This window comes from Mercenaria mercenaria, chromosome 10 (assembly GCF_021730395.1).
Source record: "Mercenaria mercenaria strain notata chromosome 10, MADL_Memer_1, whole genome shotgun sequence".
Taxonomy (NCBI): Eukaryota; Metazoa; Mollusca; class Bivalvia; order Venerida; family Veneridae; genus Mercenaria; species Mercenaria mercenaria.
The window spans coordinates 51,284,566-51,306,525 of NC_069370.1; the positions used below are offsets into that span (position 1 = coordinate 51,284,566).

The 21,960-nt window shown below is 35.4% G+C and overlaps 1 protein-coding gene across 1 annotated transcript; it reads left to right on the forward strand.

Moving 5' to 3' along the window:
* The first annotated feature begins 3,179 nt into the window (after positions 1-3,179).
* Positions 3,180-8,796, forward strand: LOC123560735 (zinc finger protein 862-like). The gene is made up of 5 exons (XM_045352897.2): positions 3,180-3,284; positions 3,799-4,950; positions 5,412-5,477; positions 6,401-6,405; positions 8,550-8,796. The coding sequence occupies exons 1-5, from the start codon at positions 3,180-3,182 to the stop codon at positions 8,794-8,796; spliced, it is 1,575 nt and encodes a 524-aa protein (XP_045208832.2).
* Positions 8,797-21,960: the final 13,164 nt, after the last annotated feature.

A 21,960-nucleotide genomic window follows, 5' to 3' on the forward strand; every position in this document is an offset into this window, starting at 1 on the left:
GTTACACGGTTTTCATTTTCATTATACATATTATATCAAACATCTCGAATTTTCTAAGTGAAACGATATCTTGAGATTATTTCTGTTGTCCACCTTCCTCAAAGTAAGAATAACTGGAGGAAAGTCAAATATCAGTCAGTTAAGAAATATGGAAGCGTAGTTGTGTATTTCTATCTGCCGGTTCGAGCGAGAAATTGGCCGTGGTCTCTACAATTCCTTTTAAGGCGCGAATACTTGTCTTATATTAGAATCGGTGTAGTTAACATATGCTGCAAGAAGTTTGCCTAAATTCGGTGTTAGATATATAGGTTTACCTAAATTGAATGTGTTATATTCATTCGCAATTACATGAGATGATTTTTGACATCTTAGAAAATGTAAGAAAACTCACTAAAGAAGATATAGATCAAAAAGAAACGTAAGTTAAATGTCCTTATTTAACAGTTATTGACTGCTACTCCATTACAGCCTCACATATTGAACAATGTTTTGCCTTTTTTGGAATCAAAATTACATCTTTGATATTTGATTTATGGCAGTACTGTAAGTTGAAATTAAGGAAGAAATGTTATCATTAAAGGAAATATCGATATGCATTTAATTGTTACTACAGTGTTAGAGTTAAAGATTGCTGTGTAATGGCAAGTGATTATTAAAGTTCTCCTCATAGCGATTATTCTTTGCACGCAAAATGGTCCTACTATGGTTAGTATTTTGATTTGGTCGTATTTGTTTCATTAATAACAATATATTCCTCAGCTGTACATACATAGGACTTTACATTACAGTTACCAAAACTTTCGTGAAAGACAAATTTACGATAGCGCACTAAATTCGGTAACAAAGTTACGTCACGGCAGCCAAACGCCTACCAGAGCAAATTATTATTATTATAAAATATTAGGCAGGGTTTACCAAATATGGTCATAAATGTTTGGATGAAACCTTAAATTAAGCATTTTTGTATTTACGTGTTACGATAAATACAAGCAATGCTTGATAAATTATTGATCTTCAAAAAAGTAAATGAATTATTAGAAAATAAAATAAGATATCACTGTGAGATTTGCCTTAACAATTTGTTGATATCCAATACAATGTATTTCGCTGAAATGATGACAGGTCTCCACTCGCGGTTACAAGTATTACTGTCTTTTTCCATTGATTGTTTTTAAAACATGCTGTATAAAATTCAGCGTACAGCGGAAAAAGGTATTTTGATTGTTTCGAAAAATAGCCTGATAATGTTTTGGTGTGACAATTTTACTTTCTGGAATAAACAAATAATTTGGCTCTAAAAGTCAATTGGATATATAACAAAGTCACTTATATATGTTTCGTTAAAGTCATTCTACGTACCTTTTTTCCGGTTTTAACATATCATTTTACATGAGTTGTAACAGTTTGTTTTCGAAAAATTATACTATTTATACTAAAATCCTCACTAAAATCCTCAACTTAGTTCCAGTTTGACGTGCGCACATACAAAAGTTAAGGTATACTACATAAACAGATGTTTGGAATTGCCGCCTCCTTTCGGTCAGTGCGTGTTTGAAAAACAAAGAAAATGTCTGAAACAATCGAAAACTTTTATGTACATTGTGTAAGAGCCTCATTCATTTGACATTCAGCTTGATTATTCACAGAAGGTATTATGATATGGCTAGAAATGTTTAGATACTTCATGTAGTCAAAAGGTACTATTCGAATAGTGTATGTAATAGTTTGAAACTGTAAGTTATTTCGCATATATCTTAATATCTTAAATGACATATACGCTTATTAGAACACTAGAGGCTTATTAAGGTATAACGCAATAACGACTTTAGAATGTGTCAATCATTTAGCTAATCATCATTAGCTTTGTTGAAATTGAAATCGTCCGAAGAAAAAAAGACAGTTTATATATTTTGCAAGCGAGTATTATTTTCTCAGATGTCTTCATTTGGAAAATGTATCTTATTTCAAAGCAGCGGAAACTTTGGTGTCATAAACATTTGATTTTGGAATTTTTACTTTCTATTTGCTAAATGTAACAGACCTTCATCTAATGTATTATCAAATATTACTATATGTTTGCGTCAAGAAAAGTAATAGTGGCGAAGTAATATATATCCTTTTCAAAGCATGGAGTGATGCTGTTTAATAAGACTGGGTATTTGATATTCTTTTATTGACGTAGATAACATAGATATTTGGCTGCTAAATACATTCATAGCAAGCGCATTAAATGTCCTTAATATCAATTCTCTTTTATTCAGATATGACTTGTCAAATGCATTTGCTTCAATAGTGACTTCATTCAATTTAAGATAATAAATCATTGGATAAATGACCACGATCACTTTAAAAGCTAGAAAGATGATTTTTTCTAAAATTCTGTGTTATTGGAATACCTACAGTAATTACGTTGGATCTATTGATTCCACATTATATAGGTTGCTTACAAGTTGGGATGGACGGACGGTTACTTCATCATCGGGTATTCTTTCAAAATACAATGTACTTCTAAATTAACAACAGAACAGCGAATATCCATCTGTTTGGCTTTCTGAAAGATATTGCAAGTTCCTAATATGTCATATAACATTTTCTAAAATGTACTGAATATAACAAATAAGAAAAAAGAGGTCGGCTAACTCGATAAAAATGAAAATGTTGCAGACTCGGTTTGATTGAGCCTATGCTTGGAGGTGGTAGAAATATATGCTACCGTCAACACCTTCTAGCCCCGGGTTGGGCAGAACATTTACTCTTGTTGCAAGTAGAAATTAAAGAATTAAGACTTAAAGTTCATACAGCAGTGTACATGGAACCTTCAATGATACACTCGAGTGCAAATCCATGAAAAGTGACGTGTGGTCCTCAGTTAAATGTAATGGACCGGCCACAAACGAGAAAACTTTGTGTAAAACCAGTGTGCGACATTAACGGTAACCCGATCGCCCGTGGCTATGAAAAATCAGCTCGGGCGACAGAAAATCTGCAGACCGTAGCCCGTCGTGCTACGAAAAAACCTTAGGAATAAATTTACCAAAAGCAATCATTGAAAACATGCGATTTTTGTCAATATTTCTTGCCGACAGATCGTGTTTACATTTACACCGGTTCCGTGCATTTTACATATCTGTATAATCTACTTGCGCTGCAAGGGAGTTAACTGTTGCACGCCGAGAAGAATGAATCAGCTAAAATATTTTGCTGGTGCACAGCAGGGGAAGGCGTTGAAAAAACCGACAACACCAACCCCGGCGGCAGAGAAAAGACGAAAATATGAAAAAGAGGTCCGTTATTTTGTGAAATAGTTCTTCTGTTCCGGTCTTTATCACCCTATTTATCGAAAACAGTAGTGCTCGAACGGAATGCAAATTCGGATAAACTTTTTTCTATGAATTCGTACAGTTTTAATCCTTTTTATTTCCCGGTCTACTTTGAATAAAAAATCAAATCCAATATTTTTGCGAAGCTATTTTTAGTCTACAAAGCTGCTTTTGATATCTTTTTATGACTCTGTGTAATTATTGTCAGTCTGCACAATATTGTGAAAACTTACGGAAACGACAACAACTTGTTGAATCAGTAGAGAAGTAACCAGTACTGACTCTGTGTAATTATTGTCAGTCTGCACAATATTGTGAAAACTTACGGAAACGACAACAACTTGTTGAATCAGTAGAGAAGTAACCAGTATTGATCACGAACAGTATGCTATTTATTCAAAACGCTCTCTCTCTCTCTCTCTCTCTCTCTCTCTCTCTCTCTTATGTGGTAGGAAGGATTTTTTCACATTAATTTCAGGTCAGGAAACGCACGTTTCAGTCAAGTTGGCAGATTGGGAGGAGATGGCTGATGTATGATGAAAGCAAGAAAGTTTTGTCCTGCAGCACATGCGTGTGTTATTTCAATACACCAGAAAAAATTGCATCGTTTAAAGGTGATGGTAAAAATTGGTTGGATGGCGTGAGTAGCTTAAAAAAAGATAATATTACAAAGCACGAAACTTCAAAGTCCCATCTTTTAGCTAATGAACGTCAACCACTCCCTGAAACAGGTAGCCCCAAATTGACCAAAGCTGCTGAAGCTCTTCGTAAACTTAGGAATATCGACAGAAAACAACTGATATACAAAGTCCTTAATGCTCATGCTGTTGCAAAGTCGGACATGACGTTTAAAACCTATGTTCGCCTTTGTGAGTTGGATCATGCAAAAGGGTTAAATGTAAACACCACATATGAAACAGATAAATCTGGGAATCAGTTTATTCATTTTATAGCAAAAGATACAATTAACAACATACATCGTGCAGTACAGGAAGCAAAATATGTATCAGTCACAATTGATGGGTGCGCAGATTCATCAGGCATTGAGCAAGAGTCACTGTATGTCCATTTTGCTACAAATGGTACTGTGCACCAACATTTTCTATGCTTTGTTTCACCATCAACTACTTCAGCACAAGATATCTACAATGCTGTAAACACTAGTTTAGATGGCTATGTCCCAGGCATAATGGAAAAGCTTGTTTGCCTTGCATGCGACGGTGCTTCAAACATGATGGGGGTACGTAAGGGTCTAGCTGCACTGCTGAAAACGGACCATCCAGAACTGGTTGCAATACACTGCTTAGCGCACAGACTGGAACTTGGAATTAGGGATGCATTTAAAAAGCTAAAACTATTTGGCAAGAGCATGACTCTATTAGTAGGCCTGTATTACTTCTACAAAAAGAGCTTAAAGCAACGAAAAGAATTGTTAAATGCATTTGAAATAGTTCAAGAAAAAGCTCTCATGCCAACACGAGCGGGTGGCACACGCTGGGTATCGCACATAGTGAAGTCAGTACCAGTGCTCTTCAAACTATACAGAGGTTTCATGACCCATCTAGCAAATGCATCTCACAAGAACAGCAAAGCTGGGGGCCTTTACAAGATAGCAATAATTGCTTTGAAGGTGTGTCTAGTTTACATTTTCGCATTTTGTCTTTAGCTCCGTGGCATTGATGCATGGCCACAATGGCAAAGCTGTTAATTTCTCTAGAGCACAGTTTTGTGCAGTAGTGTCGGACTAAGATTCAATAATTCTGTTCATCAGCAGTAATAAAATGTTTATATTAGGCCGGAGTTTAATCTGTTTGAAAACCAACTTCTTAAGTATTTTGATGTTTATTAAAAGAAAACTAACCTCTTAAGTGTAAATTTTCAAATAAGGATATTCTTCATAAGAACTGAACAAAAAAGCAAAGAGTGAAAATTGCAGACATAAGCAACCAGTCTGTAATATTTTTTCGTTGCTTTTTTTGTGGGCCTACTTTGCAAATGCGTGGCTCGGGTGCTGTGCTTCCGAGAAACCTACCCTTACCTGAGCTCTTCCATGAAAATAAATTCTACACATCTATCATGAAATATTCATAGGAAATACTGGAACCTGTCCAGCGACTGTCCCTGTTGTTACAACGTAGCGATACAAATCTTGGAGAGGTAAAAAACAAAGACAAATATCAAACAGGGAATGCCACGTACCAAAATCGCAGCCTCCCCAAAACGAAACCTACAGCACGCAGACGTGCACACCACAAACACACACACACATACACGCGCACACACACAAAGCCAACACACGAGGACAAAACGAATAAACAAAGGAACACACACACAAACACGCGCACACACACACACAAAGCCTACACAAGAGGACAAAACGAACAAACAAAGGAACACAGTGGGGCACCGCCTTGGAACGGTCAGTGGCAAGAACACCACTGGGGAGCTTAAACCGGTTTATGGTGCGCACCCAACCTCACTCCTACCCCCACCATGTTCCAAAGACACGGGACAGTGTAAATAAAAGTAGTCCCCTCCAGGTGAATCTCTAACACACGTACTGGAAACAAAAAGGCATGGCATGTAAAACAAAAAACTGCTCGTATATAAAAATATAAAAAGCAAACCTTTAGAACCAAAAACGTATGTACTCGATGCCTTTTCAGAAGACAGAGCAACAAGAGAAACACCCTAAAGGGCCCGACGAAACAGGCCAGAAGACAGATATCAAAACAGTTCAGTCCTGGTAGGATTTAAAACTGCTTATCATAGAGTCCTCCTCCTCTTCCGTCAGACACAATCAGAGGGAAGCGTAGTGTCCAATTGTAAACGGGTTGAACACTAAACATGCGGTATGTCTCAAAACCCTCATGAAAAGCAGTGCCCTGGACTTCTTAGCAGATCTTGAGACAAGGTAATATAATGCTTCTGGGAGACTGCACTGAATGTCAATAACAGACCATAACTTTCTGCTGTAAACTAATAATTTTTTTTCATTAAATGTCACATTGAAATATAGTATGAATTTAAGAAAAAAATCCTACATTGTAATGCATAAGTTTATGAATTTCACTAAACAGGAACAGTAAGCAGCTAGAAGAAATCTTCAGTACCAGTAAATTCAAGGGATTTACACTGAAAGGACCAACACCAGCAATGGCATACTAGCAAGGTTTTATCAAGTCAGTAGCATCTGAAATAGAGAACAGGTTTTCCACCGATGAGCACTTTCTCCAAGCAGCTCAGATGGTCAATTTCAAAGCCTGGAACAAGCAGCATTGCTGATAACACACTGCAATTAAATTAGCATATTTAAAAAATGTTTAATTTGGATTTAGGTGTCAAGTCATGCAAGTGATAGCAAAGTGAGCTGAAGCGAACTGTGCTACCTTATATTCACCATTCATATTCATAGCAGCACCTTTCTGTGTTATCTGTCAGCACTAGTACTGTTCATTTCGTTTGTTCTGTGTGTTACTGTTCTTTCTTCTTGATGTTTATTGTTCATTTTACAGTGTTTAAATAGTAACTTAAATCATTTTACACTCAGCAGAATTTGAAAGCATCCACCATGTCCACTTCGACAAGATTTACAAATACAGATCTTTGTAACTGTACATTCTTAAACTTCTTGTGTTATATGTTTTTCTTGTCATTAGTCATGGTACATAATCACAAACTCTATTCTAGTTAGTATTATTTACTTAATAAGTATAGTAATAAGTATTGTACAGATACAACAGTTCTTTAACTTTGAAGAAAAATTCTCCTATTTTCAGAGTTTGGTGAAGAGTACATTGAGACACTGGCTGAAATGTTCCCATCAAAAATAGACAAGATGGAATAGAAAAAAAAGTGGAAACTTCACAGGTCGCTCAACACGACAAAAACGAAAATGTTGCAGGCTCGGTTTGATTGAGCCTGTTCATGGACGGTAGTGGAAATGCATGCTACCATCCACGCCCTCTAGCCCCGGGTTGATCAGAACTCGACATTTACACATGAGCAATTTAGAGCATCCGCAGATGTATTCAGACGGCGGTGAACATGGAACCTTCAATGATACACGTGTAATTCCACGAAGAGCGGCGTTTGGTCCCCAGATAAAATTATAGGTTTGCCCCAAACGAGAAAACAATGGGCAGAACTAAACAAACTGGAATTTAGAAAGGGGATCTGAGGTTATGGAGCCTGCGTTTCACAGGAAGGTCAAAAGACAAAATTAAAAAGCAGGCACCGTATCCATGGGGTGATTATACAATACCCAAGGCTATGAAAGCGGGAGTATTGGAACCACCCAGGCCGAAATGGTCATGTTGAGAAACTAAATAGTACCAGTAACACGACATAACAGTCGTGCTGAACGATCGAAGTTTCAACAGAGTGGAGCCTAATGAAAAATATTATATACAGAAGGTAAAATGTCCAGATCATGTGGGTTTTAGTTTATAAGTCCCATATATATAATAGGTTATGATTACTTCTAACACAGTAAAACTGAATGGTTTAACCTGCCTACTTTTCTCATTCCAGATACGGCTGTAAAGTTCAAGAGCTTAGGTGGCCAGATGTTGTCAGAGCATTACAAGGACAGGGAGTTGAACATGTTTTGGAAATAGTAGACCTAGTTCTAAGCTTCCCCCCCCTACTTCAGTCTTCAATGAAAGGTCATTCTCGAACATGAAACTAATGAAAACGGGTAATTGTTCTGCATTGTGACACATACATTTGATAAAGAAGCTACTTCAAATTCCTTTTTTTTGTTTCATAAATCGTGTATGTGCACTGCCTTATTGCAGACAGAAAATGTAGACTTCGTAGTGATACAATGAGCGATCTGGTGGCTGTGAAGCTGGAGACACCAGATGTCAAAGACTTTAATCCTTTGCCCCGTATCGATTTGTGGGCGGTAGTAAATTAATTCTTGCTCTTTTTTTCATTGTAGAGTATAATATCTTGCATACTTGGATGCATATGCAGCCATGAGAATCATCAGCAGACGAGCTGCGTTACCTGTTTTCTCAAAAAGTCCATTTTACTTATTTTGTCCTACTGTTTTGTGAATGAGCAATGTCTCGTCCTTGCATGGATTTTCCAAGCTTTTAACCAAGTAGTCTTATTTACTAACTCTAGTTAGCCAGATTTTTTTGGGCTCTGCTTTGCTACTAAATTATTCAGTTGACAAGTATGTGCTTATATATGCACCAATAAAAACCTTTGCATTTACAGAATTCTTCTACTAGGTCAAGGAGACAAGCTTTCTTTTCGGAAGCAGAAAAAACAAACTACTGTTGTTGCAGATGCTCCTGTCACAGTCAGTGATGAAGATGAAGATGGGGCAGCTTATGAACTTCCAGCAGTGACCAGTGATGAGCAGTACGACAGCAGCAGCTCTGAGGACTCAGATTATGAGTCAGGATATGATTCGGATGAAAACTATGAAATCAATGCTGAAAAACTTATGCAATATATATAGAAAGAAATTAAATAAAACATATTGGAATGAAAGTCTTGTTCATTATTGTGCGGAAACTGGTGTGGCTACGAAAAATTTTGTTGGGCTACAAAAAATTGGAAGTCCATAGCCCCATTGGCTACGGTGTTAAAAAGTTAATGTCGCACACTGTAAAAGTAAACATAGCATTTGAAAAAGGAATTCGTGGTTATGGAACCTGCATATCACAGAAACTGCCAAAAGGCAAAACTAAAAGAAAGGAACCATAACCAAAGGGTGATAAAAGATATACAAACCTATGAGAGATGGATAATTGGAACTATCTAAGTTATATCCTATATTTTCAAGCCGAAAATCTAAACACTATCACTAACAAAACATAAATGCCGTACTGAACGATCTGAAAAGATAAAATATAACAGCTCGAATTGAACAAAGTTTACATTTAAACGATACATTGTTATTGAAGACTATGTGTAACCACATACACATACATATGGTATATACACTAAGCCACTGAAATTCGCTTGAGCCTAGAGCCTGTTGTATTATTACATGTAAAATACTTTCGTGACAAATAGATTTTTGGTAAAGTCAGTTATATTCCTGATGTAGACAGGTTAACAATTTTTGTTAAAAAGTAAGTAATTTGAATACTTCTGTGGAAGCTTTTCTTGTCATTTTCAAAGGTGTTTTAATACATATTGTTATCTCTCTAATATATGTAATTTGTTGTTTTTAAGTAAAGAATCACATTATTTCTAATTCCGACTTGTTGTATACTATTGCCAATATCTTTGCATGTGCCAGTAATCGAGAAAATATATTTTATACATGAAGTTGTTATCCAAGTATCTACTTTGGCATATTATTCTCTGTTTAATTCATCAGAACGTCTAATTAAATGCCGATTTTGTAGTACTTATACAATTTTTATCTAGATAGCTGGTATGCAATTTGCTATGATATGAAATTACGTGTGCAATGCTGTTTGTCATTCCTCTATTATATATCTAGAGAAATAGATAAAACAGAACTACTGATGTATGGTGTCTTCTAATGTCGCTTTATACTTAGCAGACATGTAATTGAAATTATTATTCTACTCACTGTCCACCGCCTCGGTAGCCTAGTGGTAGAGCGTCCGCTTTGAGTGCGGGAGGTCGTGGGTTCAATCCCGAGCCGCGTCATACCAAAGACAAAAAAAAAATGGTACTAGTAGCTTCCTCGCTTGGCACTCAGCATTAAGAGGATAGTGCTAGGACTGGTCAGCCCGGTGTCAGTATAATGTGACTGGGTGGGGTATCATGCCACGTGTCTACGGCGTGATATTCCAGTGAGGCAGCACTATAAAGTTGGGCATTGTGCTCACTGCTACAAGTAGACACCGTCGTTTATATGACTGAAAAATTGTTGAAAAAGACGTTAAACCCGAACACACACACACTCTACTCACTGTCGTTATATTTGAAGTTCATTATTGTCACCCGTCCACTGCCAACAGTGAGAATAAAAAAACAAACAATGTACATGTTATATCCTACCCATATACTATAAGAGCCATGGTAATATACTATCCCATTTTAGTCGCGCATTAAAGCATTGAAACAAAAACAATCCTTAAGATATGCAATCGTATGAGTTAAATAAAAATTCAATAACACATATCTTAATTTCATCTGATAATTTATTTATTTCGCGCTTTGTAACTAAGCTTTTCTGTGACACGTAAATATAATTCCAACATATGATAAAACGTTTTCAGCATGGTGTAATTTTGACTAAGCGTTGTTAAAGTCCAAATTTCTATTGCCCGTGTCGAGCTCCGTTTCAAGAAGTAAACTTTTCATGCATTGAAGAACAAACGTCATTTCTATTGATGATTAATTTTCTTATATTTCTTCTCAAAAATCCTAAAATTGATGGAAAAATGATTGATATTTATTTGTCTAAAGGAATAAATTTGCCAATGATTGATACGAATACCAATGCAAATGACGTCACACATCATTCGATAGTAATTAGCTTCGCCGACTTATGATAGAAGTAAATAGTTTCTTTAACTTAAATTTGAAATCATGAGACTTAAAGGCTTTATCTTATCAGTATTATTTATATATCACAATGTTTAATGTCCCTAGAGCTTTCACTTTATAAGATATTTCATCTTTCTTCAATATTTTAAAACGCAGTTTATGTTATTTCTTTTCAGAATTGTATACAAGCAGTCTGTTTCAGCGTGGTTTGTACATGTGTAACACATATCTTCTGTATTAATACAGAAACTGGAAAAATGGTAATAAGGGTAGATTTCCTGGAAGTAGGCCCGCAACAAAATTAAACTATTGTGGAAAGATACAGCAGACATCCAAATATAATTTGATATTTTGTTTAAAAATATAACGCATTGCCTTTTTGCATCTTCACTTTCCATAGTATACAAAATCTTTCGTTCAGGATGTACGAGCGTTTTCCTTTGCTTTCTTTTTGTTTTTTTTTTTCAAGATATCCGCCATTTTGAAAAAGGTTTTATTGAATATTTTTTTCTTACAACATTTATGCATACCGCTGAACCGTAATGAAAAAACGAGGATAAATATCAAACAGGGAATGCCATTGTCAAAAAACAATGCCTCCCCTAAACGAAACTCATAGCACGCAGATGTACACACTACCAACACACACAAACACAATCGCATACAAAAGAAAAGCACGAGGACAATACGAGCACACAAAGGAACACAGTGGAGCACCGCCTTGGAACGGTCAGTGGCAAAAACACCACTGGGGAGCTTAAACCGGTTTATGGTGCGCATCAAGCCTCACTCTTACCCCCACCATGTTCTAAAACCACGGGACAGTGTAAATAAAAGTGATCCCCGCCGGGTGAATCTCTAACACACGCAAAGGAAACAAAGAGCATGGCATGTAAAACACAAAAATGCTCCTGTATAATAATATAAAAAGCAAACCTAAAGAACCAAAGACGTATGTACTCAATGCCTTTGCAGAAGGCAAAGCATTCAGAGAAACACCCTTAAGGGCCCGACGAAACAGGCCAGAAAACAGAAATCAAAACAGTTCAGTCCAGGTGGGATTTAAAAACTACTTGTAATAGAGTCACAGAATACAGGGAAATCATATCAAATACTCTTGGTTTCCGGTACAATGTCAATTTCTTTTACAAAAAAAAGAGCATTTAGTAAAAAAGTGAGATAATCTACATCTGATAAAGCTACCTTTAATCTCTCACAAGTGAACTAAATTCAATGTTTTGTTCTGAAGTCAGATTTCACGTTTGTGTTACGTAAGATTTTCGACATGCTCGAAAGGGACCCGCATTTTTTTCTGGCTACAATATTTGTTTTGCAAATTATTAATCTAATTCATTTGTTGCTTAATACTTGATATTTAAGTTGTACACATAAATTATTATTATTTCAGCTAGATTTTGGGAAAACATTAAATGTTATATTGTTATCAGTATCTATGAGTTAAAGGGAAGATGTTAATACAGTTAGGTCATTTTTTACTAGCAGTTAATTTTGTGGTAAGTCCAAAACGGGCATGTCCTAGAAGAGAAAATATTTTCATTAATATACAGTTCTGGCATAGTGTAACACCAACTATAATTTGCACAAATAATAGCTAGTCTGGTATATACCAAAATAGTATCCCGTGTTACGCTCCTCTGTTACGAATATTGAGCGGAGGGAGAAAATTACATTGCATGTACAAAAAGGGAGAGTCATTCTGACTAGTGACTTTATGACTGCGTTTTTCAAACCGTTTCCGAGATTATATAAACCGAATTTATAATGCAATCTTGACATACCGCAATTTCAAAATGGCGCTTTGGAACAATTAATAAGATGCTTGAGTTGAGAAAGATCATTCTAAAGTCAGTTAAAGGCGTTTGGTTACAAATTTCAAAAGACGAACAAAGGAAAAGACCTGTAGTAAAGTTTTCATGCTTTTCGCAAAAAAAAAAAACCGTTCCGATACATTCAATTCTATATTTGAATTTAATTAAAAAATGTCAGCAGCCTGAACTATTCACCTTAAGTGTTGGGAGCAAAGTGTAAGCAAACTAACCCTTAAATCAAAGATTATTTTGAACTGTTTTGAATTGATTGATCATTGCAATTTTGCTTTGTTTTAAGACAAAATCGTGTGATCGAGCTATTATATTTTTCTGTTTAATAATGGTTGTTTAGTTTTCTAAATGTTTTCATTTGTATTCTACGTGATTTTTATGAAACGGTTAATGGAAAACTCTAGTTTTTACTGACATAACATTGATGAACTGCTTCAAAACGCTAAACCGTTGAATTACACACGAAATGGAAAGAAATGCAATTCTGAAAAGATGAAATTGTTGTAAAGAAAGACAAGATGGTGCCTGAATGATCGACATAATAATTTACGAATTTGATCGAGTCTTCAAGTTTGGCAACAGGTTTTTGTATAATAATTGTTGTTTAACGTTCTCATCACGAAAACAATGTTAGCTTCGCTGTTTTAAGGACATATCCTAGAGTGTTTGCCTATGGACAGATTTTTGTTTAAATTTTACATATATCTGGTTCACAATAGACTCAGTATAAGTGATCTAGGCTAGTCGTCATGCCAATGTTCAAGGTAAGGACAGGGTAAGTGCTTGACCAATTTGAAATTGCTTTTCAAATATGAGAGCCAAGAACTTAAGCAAACTATAGATTGCATTTCATGGCATATTGGTTTAATTTTCCTTAAATTTATTTCAATACATAGAACATTACGTAATTGACACTGATGATGATAATTAATCATAATTTCAAAATTTTCGTGAACGAAAATTTTCTTTCATTTTTATTTCTGACAAAATTTCACGATATACTAGAAAAATGTGACAAAGTCGGCAGATTTTTTTTTTCAACGGACAACATTTTAAAGCATGTTTAATTTACATCAGACAGAAAACATAAAAACATGGGTATCCATGCTTTTTTCTTTGATATTCAGATATTTCTTGAATTTAGGTTCATTTTACCAAGAGACCATAACCCTTGATGTTTGATTCAGAAAAAAACGCCCTTTACACACGTTTCTTTTTGAAGCGCAAAGATGCTTAAACATGGATATTGTATTCTTTGAACGCGGATACAACATACAAAGCTGCATAACAGACATCTCTTTTCCGTTACATTTACCATTTAACCCATCAGTTCTCTTTTTTTACCGACTGAAACATGTTCACAACTTGTTTGTTTCCGTTAACACGAAGTATCCGGTACCGTCTGAATATCATTCAACTTTCAACAGCAATAAGTAATGAACCGGCTTCTGCGCAATAGGTTGCGCATGAACTACTGCAAAAAAGTGTATGTAAGTGCATATATTCAGTTTGACTGTCTGCTGCAAATGCATGCATACTTTTTTGGACAAAAAGCCATATTCTGAATTTCATATATCCAACGCCAACATCGATTTAACGACTCGCACACACAGTATAAAAGAATGAGGAATCAAATAGCTTATTAAATAGTTTGGAAAAAATTGTTCCTCAGGGAAAGCACTTGATGGCCAGGATATAAATGAACATAGCTACACATAACTAAACGGCAATATCATGTTAACTTAAAAAACGTGGTCAATTATTTTGGAAAAAGTATAGCATTTTAGCAATATATGATAATCATACTAAAATCAGTATATTTATATGTTAAGCGTAATTTCACATTCGTTCTGATAGAGTCAATAATTTAAGATATTGTTACATGCACATTCATAAGAAAAACTGCTCCCCACTTTTTCATTCCCCGCTGTATGTGACCGATAACATAAATGAATATCTTTACTTGCATAGACGGTTAAATAATACATGAATAGTAGAAATGGTACATACTTAACCTGAGAAGAAGAGAACAGAACAGAATTATAGGTTATTAGCTTTGTATCGGGAAATATGCACGAGTTCTTCAGCGGAAATATTGCGCGACTTAAGGAGTGCATATTTCCCGATGCAAAGATAATAACCTTTTTATTACATACACATCCACACGTATAGATATAATGTAAATATCATAAATTTGTTCAAAAGCCTGAATAGGATTGACAATACTGAACTAAATAGAAAAAAATAGTGCAACAACAAACGCTGAATTACGTCACGCACCCGATATGAAATTCAGGCGTCAGTGTATGGAAAAATATTGACGTTTCCGGTACCAGTGTAACTTAACGGAAAATAGAAACGTGTATGTAATAATATACATTTATTTTGATTTATACATGGTACATCATATATAATTGAACATGTTCTCATCTGTAAAAATGCAAGTTAACGCAGTATTGCAGAAGATAAATAATACAAGGGTATAAGTACGTATTTTTAAGTGGTTTCAAAGCAATGATATTTATTTGCAGCCTGCACCGAAACATACAAGATAAAGTAAGAAATTGCTTATTATTAGTGGTATGTGCATTCATATTACAATCACAATAATAAACATAAGTGCAAAAAGAAGACAGCCCATTGGGCTTAAAGTCACCTTACTTTATTAGTCCCCGAAACTGGTTTTTCCCTCTGTCTGTCCGTACGTCCGTGCATCCGCAATTTAGTGTCCGGTCCATAACTCTGTCATCCATGAAGGGATTTTAATATTACTTGGCACAAATGTTCCCCATGATGAGACGACGTGTCATGCGCAAAACCCAGACCCCTAGCTCAAAAGTCAGGGTCAGAATTGGCGGTCAAAGGTCAACAGGGCTTCTTTTTCTGTCGGTCCATAACTCTCCCATCCTTGAAGGGATTTTAGTATTCCTTGGCACAAATATACCTCATAATAAGACGATGTGTCATGCACAACTTTCAGACCCCTAGCTCAAAGGTCAAGGTCACACTTAGCAGTCAAATGTTAACATAGCAGGAATAGGGTCTGTTTCGTGTCCGGTCTATTACTCTGACATTCATGAAGGGATTTTAATATCACTTGGCATAAGTGTTCCCCATGATGAGACAATGTGTCATGCGCAAATCCCGGACCCCTAGCATAAAGGTCAAGGTCACAATTAGGGGTCAAAGTTCAACAGAATTTTTTTCCTGTCCCGTCCATAACCCTGCCATCCATGAAGGGATTTTAATATTACTTGGCACAAATGTTCCCCATGATGAGACAACATGTCATGCGCAAAGCCCGGACCCTTAGCTTAAAGGTCAAGGTCACAATTGGAGGTCAAAGGTCAATAAGGTTTCTTTTTCCTGTCCGATCCAGAACTCTGTCATCCATCAAGGGATAACAATATTACTTGGCATAAATAATTCCCATGATGAGGCGACGTGTCACGCACAACACCCAGTACCCTAGCTTGGAGGAATTTTGATGTAACTTGGACCAAATGTTCACCACCATGAGGCACCCTTGTTTTTAGAATTACATCCCTTTGCTTTACTATAAATAAATTTTATTGTAACTTTTTTATTACTGGCGGTAGAGAAAAATCGAGACCACTTTTCTGTGGTACAACATGCATGTTACATCCAATTTTTAGGTGTATAGGTGTATTTTGACCTATCTCAACCTGGTAAAGAGCTTCTTGTGGACTTATAGTATAGAGATTTTTTTTAGGATTAATTTCCCTTTGTTGTTACTATAAATAACTTATATGATAACGTTTTTATAAGCGGCCAAAACAATTCAATTTGAAAACAACTGTGGGTTTTTATATATGCACATTTTAATCCAAGTATGTTGTTATAACATATTGTATATATAGTACAATATTGTTTATACATCATTACAGATATCAGTTCATTATGTTATACTGCAGTAGAGAAAATTAGGTGCCTTCCAGTAGGGGACTTTGTATTGCATGGCAATACTTCATTCACTTGTTAACAATATATTTCTGTTGGGTTTAACGTGACACTAACACAACTGTGGCCATATGGCGACTTTCCAGCTTTGACGGTGAAGGAAAATCCCAGATGCCCGTCCGTGCATTACTTCATCTCGGACGGGCACCTGGATAGAACCATCAGCATTCCGTAATCCAGCTGGATGGCTTCCTTACATGAAGAACTCTACGCCCCGAGTAAGGCTCTAACCTACATCGGTTAGGGGCAAGTGATTTGAAAGCAGCGACTTTAAACACTCGTACGTTTAGATGTATGCCCAAATGAAAGACGAATCAGTATAATAGCTTATAACTTTTACTGACTTAACATTATTACTTGTCAGAACAGAACAGAACAGAACAAAATATGTATTGTGAACAGACAAAATTAATCATCATGATTCATGTAAAACGCATAACGCTTAATAGAATGCAAATCATACCGAATGACTGTGTCAATTCCCAATGAAACTGTCGGGAGAAAGTTTGTGATAGCGCTCGCTAAAACACTTTAATCAAACCAGGCAAAACGACATTAATATGGTAATAAGTGACGTATAGGCTGTATAACTTATACATGTATTGATTCTTATATTATTCGTTGATAGCATATAACTGTATTAGTTATATGTATTCATTCTTGTATTATCCATGTTCTAAGTATCTGTCAAGTGAACAATGACATCTAGATTCTATAATGTATTTTGACATTGAAGTAAAATATTCTGACAAACCTGGCGCATGTAACCAGTTCTTCGAATCAGCTGCCCGATTATTCAGACCTTTATGACATAACAACCTGATGCACTTACATGTAATACTTCAATAGATTTTAGCATTATATCGTCTTTATCTATCAATATACAAAAATATTTTATTATTCTAACATATCTGTTTATGTAGAGAATATCAACACAACTTACCATGTATACTTGAATTACATGTACTAGTTCTAATATTAAAAATATGTTTACAATTTTCACGTCAATACGTTCAATTTCTTTCGTTATTTATAACACCATACCTCTGAATGACAAAATAGAGCCTGAAAATGAGTCAAACAACTGATACAATAACTTTGGTTGAGATCAAAATCTTAAAAAGTATACTCATACGTCAACGTTAACATATTAAGACCTTTTAAAGCTTTGGCGATAAAATGCTCTACATTCAAAACGAAATTACAAGTGTAGTTATAATACAGGTGCAAAATTTTAAGACAACTGAACTGCAGTAATTGATAACTACATTTATCAGTTGCGTTGTATAATAAACGATCGATTCTGTATTACTGTCACTCTTAGCCAAAATATAATATCAGTAATACCGATTTATAATCAACACATTATACGTTTGCTGTTTCAAGGTACATACCCTGTCTGAACACATCGAAAGTGTAAATACAAAACGTGCTTAGAGCATTATACTGTTAATGTGAAAACCATGTCTGCTTGAGGAAACAACTGTTAAATGTCAGGCTCTGCACCACTGTACGAAATCTAAAATCGCTTCCTTAAATGAGGTTCCAATTTTGAAATTTTCAACTTCCCCGACCTGGATGGAGATGTCCCTCCAGCGACATCATACTGTATCTACATTCCACAACTTATTCGTTTTACAAGATTTTGCTCAAAGTTAGAGAATTTTAAATATAGAAATCTTCATATTACCAAAACGCTATTACAACAGGGGTAATGATATCATAAAATATGGAAGGCATTTCGTCAAACACATTATCACTCTTTAAAAATTTGGCTATAAGACACCGTACATTCAAAGCGGAATTACAAGGGTATTTAAAACAGTACAAAATTTTAAGATAGTTACCAGTATTTATAACAACAGTAGGATTCCCAATATGTAGTTCTCTCTTGCAAAGGTTCTGCCGCTTTCAGTTAAAACATTTAGATTATATTAAAGGCATGTTTGTCATTTGCATTTAATTTCGATATATAATTTAACTCAGTATTTAAACTTGAATTGTCAACAATATAGTTTTGATGGAATCTGACGCGGTATTTGGCATGTTTTACACAAAATATATACTTACTCTCACAGAAATATGTTTTGAAATTATTAGCGGTATTTTGAAAACTGAAATGGAGTTATTGATAAATACATCTATTAGTTGTTTTGTATAACTAACGACTGTCAATCTTTGCAAAATATAATACCAATAACACCGATTTACAATTAGCACATTCTACGTATGCTGTTTCAAGGTAAATACCCGTTCTGAGCACATCGAAAGTATAAATACATAACGTGCTTAGAACATGATATTGTTAATGTGAAATCCATGTCTGCTTGAGGAAACAATCGTAGCAAACAACTGTTAAATGTTAGGCTCCGTACCACTGCGCGAAATCATAAATCGCTTCCTGAAATAAGATCAGACAAACCTGGGAGTTCCATGCATGTAAGCAAATGTCGTCATTTATTACAAAGCGAATCGATCAGCGACTTTTAACGTGATAATTGTTATGTCTATGAAGCAAAAGTTTGGAGAATAATTGACATTATCCTATCATCACCCCTCGGGAAAATTAGTTTTGTATTATTGGTAACGTCCTGGAATAATTCCCATTTTAAAACAAATTAGACTCATTTCATAAAAATATTGATGTATTCCGCCTCCCAACCCACATTACCCCCATCCCCTTCCGACACAGACCCCAACGCAAAAACTCCCTTCGTATAATTTTGGTGTTGTTCCTTTAGTCACTGTATTGTCCCTTGGTATCCTATCGCCCGCACGTTCATTTAACCCCAAACCCAACCACATCCACTCAAAAGAAAACACCAATAAAAGTCCTTGCATTTCTTGATATTTACTCCTAGAATCAAGTCACTATCACATCCCAAACCATTACATTCATCCATCCCCGCAACTGCTATATAAGTTATCTGTGATTGTTGATATTTTCTCTTAGTATCCCGTCACGCCACCACCGTCACATCCATATTACATCCCAACTCTCCATCTGCCCCCACATCACTCACAAAAGATATTTTTAAGTTTCTTACAAGCCCCACCCACCAAACATTCCACAACCCATCCCCTTTTTATTTGAATACTAAAAATGTTCATCCCACCCACAAAATATGTTAAGATATTTAGATCATAATTAGCACTTACTTCGTTACAAAAAAGAATGAAAATTGTCCGAATGTATTGTCCAAGCTTTAGATTACATAATATATATGATATTCCCTATATAAAATAACGTTTTGGGGTTGTAAAATTTTGACTAAATAACTAAAAGCATGTAGTATGTATTAATAATTATAGGTTATTAGGTCAAAGGTCAGCAAAAAAATTGCCTATATATTTCATATAAAATGAACTACAAACAAAGCTCTGTAAAAATATTTCTAAAACATCAATCTCTGGTAGACTACCTTTTCTCTTTAGTTCCATGTGTCTGCAAATGAAAAACAAAAAGAAAACATGGTGTTATGTAGTTCCTAGTGAAATATCAGTCAGCTGTTTCTACCAATGTCAAGGTCGGTGAAAAATTAATCCGCAACATACCCACAATACCTACCTCCTATTGTGGCTTCCTGTTTTCAAACAAAACATCACAAAACATTGTAAATATGTTTCTAATATCCACAGATGAGTGAATTAATAACATGTGCAGAATAAATGCTTCAGCTCATATAGAATTTGCATTTTACCCAAGAAAAAAATTGAACTATTTATATATAGGCACTATTTTCGACTAGACCACGGAAGCTTACAACCGAATTACTGACCTTATTCCTATAAGAAACTTTTTTGATAATATATCTAAATTAAACTGGTTTCTCCTTGAAATATAATCCTTTGCCAACATTCCTACCAAGTTTCATGGCTGAAATACCAACAGTATAGAAAATACAGGCATAACTGTTAGGTCATGTCATGTGTGCCAAGGTGCCACAAAATCGAGGTTTTACGGTCAATTACATTATAATAGATTTTTCTTATTTCGCGTCATTTTTTCATGGATATATTAAAGGAAATGGTACCGGTGTATTGAAAACTGTTCATATTATTCAGAAATCATATTTTAAAAATAGTAGAACATGTTTTTCATTGGCAGACTGTCACCAAAAGATCAAATTTTATGCAAAATTAACCAAATTTTTCATAACATATTAGTATCAGAAGGCATTTCTAAACATTATTTTAGACAAATAGCCATATAATTGCTTTAACAAAATGCTTTGATGTCCCAGTGAGCAGTTAAGAGTAATTAAGCTTCAATCAGACCTCTTTCTGGGTATACGAAACATAATTATGGCTGTGACTCCAATAACAATGAAAAAATGACACATTTCACACCTCTGCAATTACCACCTGGCTTCTTTGACATGACCTAAGAATGTTTGCCCCAGTTAAATATACATGTTTTTGGTATTTTAATTTCATTCCTCTGACAGACTTTCTAAGGTTCATATAGTAAAAATGTCTATAGTTAGTGCTACGGTTAACACAATGCCAGCTGTCTCAAAGCGGCAAAGACATTTAAGTCTCTGTGAATTTAAGAAAGGTGTCAGTAATGTGCACAGAGGTAAGAAACGTACTTATGTCAAGCACAACACAGATAAAAGGTACATAAGGCTCCCAAAGCAGTCTTAAGAGTCCCGCATCCATGAGTACAAAGGTATCTTTACCTTTAAAGATGTTGATGGTACTGACACCAATGCTGTACCACTTCGCAGCTTGGCTGAGACTAGAACACTGTCTGATGATTACTCTGTACCAGATAACATGGATGTACACCCTGACCTTAGACTAATAGACTCTACCGTCCCCTTGAACTGAACCAGATGTTTAATTCTGAAATAAAAATGCACTGTATTGGAAATAACGCATGTACTGGTGACTTGATTATTGATGCTTCTGTTTCACGTAAATGGGGAATATGTTGGTATGAACGCCTGAAATGTAGTAAATGCAATTACAAGAGCAAGTTTTACCAATTATTTGAACATGTAGATTCCAATGTAAAAGGTAGAAAGTCTGCAAAAGTTAATGTAGGTCTACAGTTAGGAGCCATGACTACCCCGGTTGGAAACACCGGCTTGATGCGAATTCTTGCTAATACAAACATCACTCCACCGGCTAAAAATTCTATGCGCTTACCGTCTAATAGTGTTGGCAAGGCTATTGTTGAACTGAATAAGAATAATATGCATGAGTTAAGGCAAAAATTAAAGGCTGAAAATAAGGCATGTGGCAACAAAAACCCAGAAATGACTAATGTTGAGGGAGATTCTTGTTACAACAACCCTCTATTCAATGCTGATAGTACCCAT